Source organism: Camellia sinensis, chromosome 3, assembly GCF_055761805.1.
Source record: "Camellia sinensis isolate YWXY chromosome 3, ASM5576180v1, whole genome shotgun sequence".
NCBI classification, from domain to species: Eukaryota; Viridiplantae; Streptophyta; class Magnoliopsida; order Ericales; family Theaceae; genus Camellia; species Camellia sinensis.
The window spans coordinates 227,388,600-227,397,804 of NC_138963.1; the positions used below are offsets into that span (position 1 = coordinate 227,388,600).

A 9,205-nucleotide genomic window follows, 5' to 3' on the forward strand; every position below is an offset into this window, starting at 1 on the left:
CAATATATGAATACTTAAATAATTTTCTGTCATATTTTAAATAATTTTCTGTCATATTTTGTCTTATGTCTAATGTAATGTAATTTTGTGCAGCTAAGTGGTGGATTATTCATGGTAGTTGTTCTCCTGAACTTCAAAAAATAGTGGTGAAAGTGTTAAGTCAAACCATCACATCATCTCACTGTGAACGTAATTGGAGTACATTTAGTATTATCCATACAAAGCCGAGGAATAGATTGAAATATAAGAAAATCCAAAGATTAGTCTTTATCACCTGCAACATGAGATTAAAATTGAGACACGTTAAAAGAAGCAGCCAATAGGAGATTAATAGGAGTTTTAATCCTATTAACTTGGATTACATATTTGAAGAAGATGATCCAATAAGTCTACGGATAAAAGAAAGGGAAAATCCTTCAATAGATGATGTGGATAATTTTGAATGGCTAGATTTGGTCTCAGATGATGATGGTGGTGGTGGCGACAACGGCAATGGCGATGGCAGCGATGGAAAAGATGGTGGTGGCACCCATAGATATCAAGCTCGACGCACTTCTCAAAGCTCAACTCCTACTCCAACTCAAAGTGATAATAGTGGTGGTTTAACACCGTCTGAAGAAGGAGGTGATAATGGTGATGATGGATGCACTTCTCACGGTGACGGTGTTGGCAGCGGCGACAATGGTGGTGATGGTACTAGTTTTGGTACAGAAAGTGAAGATTTAAGTGGAGGATTTGGATTATGTGATGTTGGAGAACATTATGATATTGGAGAACCTGTTGCACCTTTACCCCAACTACCTAGGAGGTTTCGTAGTAGTGATACACATAGGGATAAAAGAAGAATAAGAAACAGAGAACAACAGCTTGATTCATCTAATAGTAGTCAGAGTTATCCATATCACCCTTACCCATCCTATAGCAGTGATAGCCAAAGCTATTCTTACCCACCTCAACAACATGGTCCTCTAGGATACGGTTTGCCAAATTATCTACAAGCCTAAGAAAAGTATATTGATCCTTTTCAGCCAAGGTATCCATTTTCTCCCCCAATTCACCAGCACATTCACTTATATATTTCCTACTGGATGGGGTAAAGGTAGCACCAGCAATCAAGCTCAACAATCTAAATCCCAAGATGCACCACGTCACTCATTTTGGTGGGGTGAAGGTAGCAGCAACAATCAAGCTCAACAATCTGAATCCCAAGATGCACCACGTCACTCATTTTGGTGATGACATTATGTAATTTTAGTAGTAACATTATGTAAAATGTACTCTCTGTTATTTATGATTTGTGTTATGATATTATGTACTTTGTCAAGTTCTTCCATTAAGGATGTATATTTTTTTAAAACTATTTGAGTTAAAATGTACATATGCTTCCACAAGTATAATAATTAAAAATAATTTTATACATCTAAGTCTAATAAAATATATTTTTGCCACAAGTGTAATATGGATTTATGACATATAAAGTCATTAATTATTGAAATAAAATGTAAAAAAATTCATTTTCTAGTGATTTAAAAATATGAAATATATAGGATCATACTTAAAAATTATCAAAAATTTAATAAAGTTTATTTTAAAACCCAATAAATATGATTCTAGAAAAAAAATATGCGTATCGGTAAGTTTTTTGCAAATTGTGCGAAAAATAAAAAAATTCACAGTTCCGGTAACCGTAACTGTTATGCTATGGCCTTTACACCCCGCAACCGCAACCGCACCACCACCACTGTTACGGCGACCACAACCACTTTTCAAAACCTTAATTATAACCAATATGACCTGCCACGTATCTGTCTTTGATTGGAGACTTGTATTAACTTCCTGAATTGCCCTTCATGTACCACGTGTCAAGCTGCGATTAGCTCTTACAAAATATGTAGCCAACAATTATAAGGTGTGGGTGTACACTATAGTGTTTTCCCCGGAAAGCTTTTGGTTTTTTCGGCGACAATGCAAACGTTAAAATTTAGGAAAAATTACCGATAAGTGGTAATTAATAAAGATATATTAAAAAAAATATAACTTTAATTATTAATATATATATAATTTGCTGCTTGTTAATATATATTTTTTTACATTCTATACTAAATTTAAATTTTTCTAAAAATTTATGTAGCAGTAGTGAAACAAATGTTGGAGAATGTGTTAAGGTAAAGGTAAAGTCACATATCAAATAAAGAGTAAAAAAAAAATGAGTCTTGATATATATTAGGTGGACTCTCCATTCATAATCAAACACATAATTTAAAACTCTTTTCAAAACTCAATTCAAATCAATATTTTAGTTTTTTAAATATTTTAAAAATATTTTAATATTTAAACATGTTACAATTTTTTTAATTTTTTAATTTTTTAAATATTTTTAAATATTTTAATTTCAAAATATTATGATTTTAATTTTTTTAATTTTAAAATATTTTATAAAAATAAATTCAAACTCTATTTTATAAACATATTTTAAAATATTTTAATTTTTTTGTTATGTATTTGGTTACGATTTGAGTGTAGAATTATGAAAGTAATATGGAGTTTCGAATTATGTGTTTGATTATGAATTTTAAAAATAATTTCTTAATTGAGTTTTGTTTTATGTGTTTGATTACGATTTGAGTGTAGAGTTGTTTTTAAATTTAAAATATTAACATTTTAAATTATTAAAATTTTTTGAATATTTAAATTATTTAAATTTTTACGATTTACATTTTTTGAATATTTATTTTAATTTTTTACTTATTAAATTTTTTAGATTATTTAAATTATTTAAATATTTATGATTTAAATTTTTTGAATATTTATTTTGAAAAAAATTATTTCTTTTGTAGTATTTTCAATTAAAAAATTGATTAATATTATTTTCTGTTAATAATAAATTTTTTTAATTGAATTTTAAAAATAATTTGATTATGAGTAGTGTGTTTTGTTATGAGTTATCAACAGTGTGAAAGTAATATGATCAGAATTTTTAGTAGTGTGAAAATAATATGTTTTGTTATGAGTTATAACAATTTGAATTAAGTTTTAAAAACTCTTTCCAAAACTTATTGCCAAATAAATTTTCTTACTTCACATGTCATGTCAAATCAAACTTTCAAAACTCAATTCCACATTCAATTCAAAACTTAATTCAACACTCTATTCAAAAACCATAACCAAACAAATTTTATACATTCAAATCATAATTTCATAATTCACAAACTCAAAATACAACTCATACTCTCAAATCATATTTACAAAACTCTACCAAACGCAAACATAATTTTTTATTGAAAATTTTAGACTAAAAGTTCCATTTTTTGAAAACAAAAAGAGTATACCAAACATGTTTTCATTTTCAATTTTAAAAAATATATATATATACATGAAAACATTTGTTCAAACATTTGTTCAGACTATACCAAACATTTCTTTTTGAACCCTTCACAAGAGGAAACTTGGCATATAGGCAGAGATTAAGACATAAAAAGGGGAGATTACGATGACCAAGACCCACAGATTGGCGGCTCGGGTACTACAAGTAACATCAACAGGAACTCACCTTAATCGGGATTTTGAATGCAGAACCAGACAGCACTTCAATGGAAGAAAATCAGGAAAATAGCACTAACGTATTTGGTACACATACCACAAGTGTGCTTGTGCAAGATTCCATTAAAATTTATGGAATGACAATAAAACATAGCAGGTTCCAATTTTCTTAGCAATTAGAAAATATTCATGGATAACAATGGGGTCAAGTTTTAAAGATAAAAGCTGACCCGTACATTAACTCATACAACATAACAAACATAGATGAGCATTGTACGTTGATTATCTGGGAAGAAAATTTGGTGAAAAGTTGCGTAATGGGTTTTCTCTCAATAGCTCCGATTCCCTGCCAAAAAAATATTAAAAAATCAAAAAGAAAACTTGAAAAGCACAATAAAAAAAGACATTTTAAGGTCAATGCTTACTTTTTAAGGTCTTGACCATCCCCGTGTCTGAGCTGCAAAATAGACGACTTTCCAACCTCACTGCTCACTTTATTTCTGTAAAAGATAGATAACTAATCAGCAACAAGGAATTAATATCAATAATGACAACATAATCATCTAAGAAATTGATTAAGAAGGGCCGCTGACTGGGGAAGGAGTTGGTTTACTATTATGAACAGCATCGTTTACTTAATTTCAAGATAAGTGAATCAGTTTGGTGGAACTAAAACCCCTTGGGTGAGAACATCAATGTTCTTTATTTCATATTTTCACAGCACTTCACACTGCTTAACACCATGATGTGCAGTAAGGTAAATGCAGTATACAGGAATGAAATTAATAAGTTCTGGAGTTTTCATTCAATATAATGCTTTGCTCAATTAAGTTTGGGAAGCTTAAGGCTCCCCAACAAGAATTATCAGGTGTAGCATAATGGCATCGTGACTGTTCTCCCGTTAGCTCTATGGTGTGATAGTGGATCTTTGAGAACATTGACATAGTGTAGAGCAGAGGCAACAGAGAGACAAAGGCAACAAAGAGATAATGTGTAGTACGGTATAGAAGTAGACAAAAAACCACTTGTGTAAAATGATTCGGTACATGAAAGTTCAGGGCAAGGTTAAGCTTTTTAAGTAGAAATGTCTTGGGAATATACTCCGGGTAAATGAAATCTATGTAAAAAAAAGATTTATGGGGAGGAGGCTTAACCTGTGTGCGGCTCTTTATCCCCCTTTTGATTTTGACCTGAAGCTATTAGTATTTATTTAGTAATGTTGATTTTTCCAGTGGTGGCAAATATTATGGGACATTCTTAAAGGTTAGATTGACATGAGCTCTTGGAGTTTCTGGAAGGTGTGATATGTTAGGGTGTTCAGGCGGAATTGGTGAGAGATTGAATTGTTGCAAAAAGAAATGGCCAATATAACATTGAATTTTTGTTGGAAACTAAGCATAGTTCTGCGCAAACAGCAAATGCCAGCGGAGGAAATTCTCAGGTTTCGCAACCTCCTCCAGGCTCCACAGCACAGATTATTAAAATTAAAATTAGTACGGATGGAGCGATAGATGCTAAACGTGGAAAAAGGGACAAATGGTGTTGTAGCAAGAAATGATAAAGGTGAGTTGCTATTTGTTCATGCAGCATGATTGTCATTTCCCCTACTGTAGTGGAAACAATTCCTTTTGTTGTATTGTTCTAATTTGTTCTCATATGAGTTTTGGGAAAGTATATGCACAGATTATTGTTAAGATGTGAAGTCAAAAAACCCACTGCACCAGCCAGGTTGATGTGCTTGGTTAATGCCAGGCTACTCTTCTTGTACTTTTGTTTTTATTCCTCGTTCTTGTGGCACATATTTTAGGCAGGTATACCCTGACATTAGAGAATCCCTATTCTAGAGTTGGAAATTTCCCAGCCTGTATTTCTAGGGAGGCTCTTCCAACAATGCCACAAACCACTAAATTTCTATCACTTACACCACCACTAATGATGTGGCAAGTAAAAAAAAAAAAAAACAAAAACAAAAATTAAGACACAAAACACATGTGGCAGTGGGTGGAACCCACTGCCACATCCCTAGTGCAACCACTAATTAGTGGTCTGCATCATTTTTCGAGGCTCTTCTTTATTGTATGTCCGCAAACCATAAGTTTCTCAAAAAAATAAAAAATGACAATTTTCAATACATGCAAACGAGCAGTCATAAAAAAAATGCTAATAGTACATCAAAATTGTAGGAGTTTATTACTCACTCTGCACATTCCTCATCGACAAATACCTCAATGCAAGCACTGGCAGTTGCTCCTCCAGTTCTAGGCCCAAGTCTACGTGGAATCTGAAATCAGTAAATTAAATGCCTTAGATATCAGGTATGATGTGATAAAACCAAAGTCAAAATTGCCAGCAATTAGACAAAACAAATTGTGTGGAGTTCAAAACTAACCTTATTTGATGTCCACTTGGTAGGAATTGCATTATTCTCTTTATTTCTCTCTGCTCGACCTCCAAGACCATGCCAAGATTTTGAGTCTGTTTTGGACAACTCTGGTTGATGAACCAAGCTGACATCAGTGCTGGTATCTTTGAAAATGGTAAGTGGAGCCCCATGAGCCCTATAAAATAAAATTGAAACAGAGAGTACCTTAAAACAAAAGTGTAATAATGATCATACTAATATCTATAAAACTCCTTAAAGCTAGATAATTAGTCAAATAGCATCTTATTTTAAGAAAATAAAAAAATGTAAGGGGCATAATGAAGTTATTTGTATCAATCATGTTCATTTAGAATTGATGTTCGAATTATGCATCACTTTTGAAACAGTGGGTTCTGTTGTAGTCCTAAAGTAGCACCCTTTACCAGACCTCTGAAATATCATCCACACCATATTTAACCAATCTTAACAACCTCAATACAGGACTCCAGGCCAGAAGGAAGTGATACTGATAACACATATGAACATGTAAGCAATTGTGAAGTTATGCACCACTCTGCCTATCTGGAAGACCTTTAAGAAAACAACACCAAGTATTCTTTAAAATATATATATATATATATTTTCTCCGACTTCAGAAGATTAAAAGCACCAAAACTCACCTATCCTGCTTCAATTTTTTCCTAGGAAAATCAGAACTCTCTGTAGTTCGGGCTCCTGCAAGAACAGGAAAAATTTTAGCAAGCAAAGATTTTAGGTAGCAAAAAGACAAGATTGCAACTTACGGGTTTCTCCCCTAGCCAAGATAGTTCCAAAGCTTCGGAATGGCAAGCGATTTTCTGTTAAGTCCTCCTGACAATTGGAAGAAATGGAACTTAGTGGAAACTATAACCAATTTTTAAGGGGGGAGAAATAAAAAGAGAGAGAGAGAGAGAGAGAGAGAGAGAGAGATAAACAGAACTTCAATGTATTGGATTGCATACATCTGTAGCTTTTGGTCTTCCCATTGAACGCGCAAGAAATTTCTTATAAGCAGCCTTCAATTTTTCAATTGGTTGAGCATCCCTATTGCATAGAAAAATTAACAAGGAATTACATGCTTGTCATTTTTTAATAACCATTCAGTATCGAAAGATCAAACTTAACAAACAAGTGAGAAGCAACAAACGAATGTGGGTGATAAAATTGCAACAAGTCTGGTACAATCATCGTATGCAAGCTGAATATGTACAATAAGTTTGGGATGAAAATTTGCATGTATCTTTAGTAGTAAAATTAGAAAATTGACTTAAGAAAAATGCAAATGAAATAAAACCAGTGGGTCACTGAATCTAACCAACTTAAAACCTCGCACATAACACCAATAAATTGTTTGCATAAACAAATCAAATCAAATGCTAGTATCTTATAATCTTATTACTGTCAAACTACATTGTAATCCATAATGAAGTCGAATCAGAATGCAATCTTCAAAAGATATGAACTGCTGGAAAAGCAACAGGAGTTTACCTAGACATCCCTCGATTAAAAATTTCATTTGCAGTTTTAATCTTGTTCTTGGATTCCATGTGCAAAGCATATGACATGAAGAAAATAGAATGTGTCTGCCCAATTTTGTTTGCTTCTAAAAAGCTATATATTACTTCGGCATCAGCACAATTTTCAGCCTGCAATGCCATTTCAGATCCAATGCCCACTTTCAAATAAAAACCAGGATAAAAGAGCTTTATAAATGAACACAGACACCAGTCACACACCAGGTTACAAATGATACAGTATCAATCAAAGCAAAAAATGCAAGTCACGATGAAAAGAACCCACATATTCCAACCACACTTTTAGGTAACGGAGATCATCCTTGTAGCGGTCTTCATGCCAAAATGCACGCACACATTGCTCATAAATCACAACCAGTCCTGAGCCGTCTCCGCCAGGAGGGAAAGCCTCCTGAACCCATTTAATGCAACTTTACAAAATGACAAGAAGAAAACAAGTAGTTCAGTAATTGAATTAACCGTATACAAAATAATAAATAATAAAAAAAAGAAGAAAAAAAAGTAGCAGATATCATGGGGATCGAAGAGTCAAAGCATCTGTTTAGTAAAAAACTATTCTTTTCTAGGAAGGCAGAGAGAGCTGAACTGTTCTTGAGAAGCTCTTTCTCTCTCTCTCTCTCTCTCTCTCTCTCTCTCTCTCTGCTTAATTGTACAGAAAATAGAATCAAAACCCTTGAATTGAATTCAGAAACGGAGATTTGATTGGAGTACTCACTCGAGCCACGGTTGAAGAGGGTCGTCCCCTTTGTACTCATCAATCGCTTCAATCAACCTCCTGAAAGAAGTGAGACATAGAAGACGAAGAAGAAGAAAATCGAGAAATAAGACTAGGGTTTAGAGTAGTAGATAATAAATGATAAAAACGAATAAGCAGTAAATACCTTCGAGTCTCAAGGAGAGATTTCTTGAGTTGATTGTCGGTCTGGGATTTGAGGGCGTCGTTTAGGAGGCGAACGTTTCGGCCTCTCTTCAACGGCTTCACATTCTCCTTGTATAGTTCCCATTCATTACCGGTCTCTTGTTTCGAGTAAAGGAACTCCGTCTCTGGATCCAATATGATCTCAAGGTTCTCCATCACTATACTGTTCTTGTTTGAGAGAGAGAGAGAGAGCGAGATTGATTGATTGATTTCAAAATTTGAAATCGAAATTGAAGCCGTTACGGTGGGGGAACCGAGTAAGCTTGGGCCATGCTTACTTTTTGGGCCTAAATGGTACGCCAATAGGAGTCCGGATCATCTGCCGTAGTGCCTGCCGTGATCCTTGCGGTGTCACAAGACGACATTGTTTTGGGGTCTAAAAAAGAAAAGAAAAATAAAAACAAAACAAAACAAAAAAAGAAAAAAGAGGCAGAGAAGGAAAGAAGGAAAGAAAGAAAGAAGAGACAGGAGGAGGTTTTGTTGGATTTCTTTTGATCAATGGCTTTCATGGAAGTAGAGATCTTCCAATCCTTCTCATTCGCTTTATCTAAGCTCTATCTGCTATTGTCTTAGTGTCCCCTCTGCAAATCATTCAAATTCAAATAAAGATGAAAATTTTGTAAGAGAACAAAAAAAATCAATCCTATTTGGTTGATGTAACGATAATAGATCAAATTAAAATTTTGGGTTTGAATTTCTCATATTGAGAGCAAACTCTCTTGGGTCTAATCAAAATTTTTTATTTTTTACTTTTTGAGTTTCTCAATTTTTAGAGACCAAAATAAGAAATTTTTCCTTTCATGTGACTTA

At 33.4% G+C, this 9,205-nt stretch overlaps 1 protein-coding gene across 1 annotated transcript; it reads right to left on the reverse strand.

The window, feature by feature from the left end:
* Positions 1-3,623: 3,623 nt before the first annotated feature.
* Positions 3,624-8,951, reverse strand: BUBR1 (BUB1-related (BUB1: budding uninhibited by benzymidazol 1)). The gene is made up of 11 exons (XM_028220472.2): positions 8,358-8,951; positions 8,192-8,251; positions 7,742-7,886; positions 7,430-7,587; positions 6,904-6,985; positions 6,706-6,772; positions 6,583-6,637; positions 5,930-6,098; positions 5,739-5,821; positions 3,966-4,040; positions 3,624-3,886 (listed from the first exon to the last, which is right to left on the reverse strand). Exons 1-11 carry the CDS (start codon positions 8,549-8,551, stop codon positions 3,823-3,825), a joined length of 1,152 nt encoding a protein of 383 aa, XP_028076273.2. The 5' UTR covers positions 8,552-8,951; the 3' UTR covers positions 3,624-3,822.
* Between the last annotated feature and the right edge of the window lie 254 nt (positions 8,952-9,205).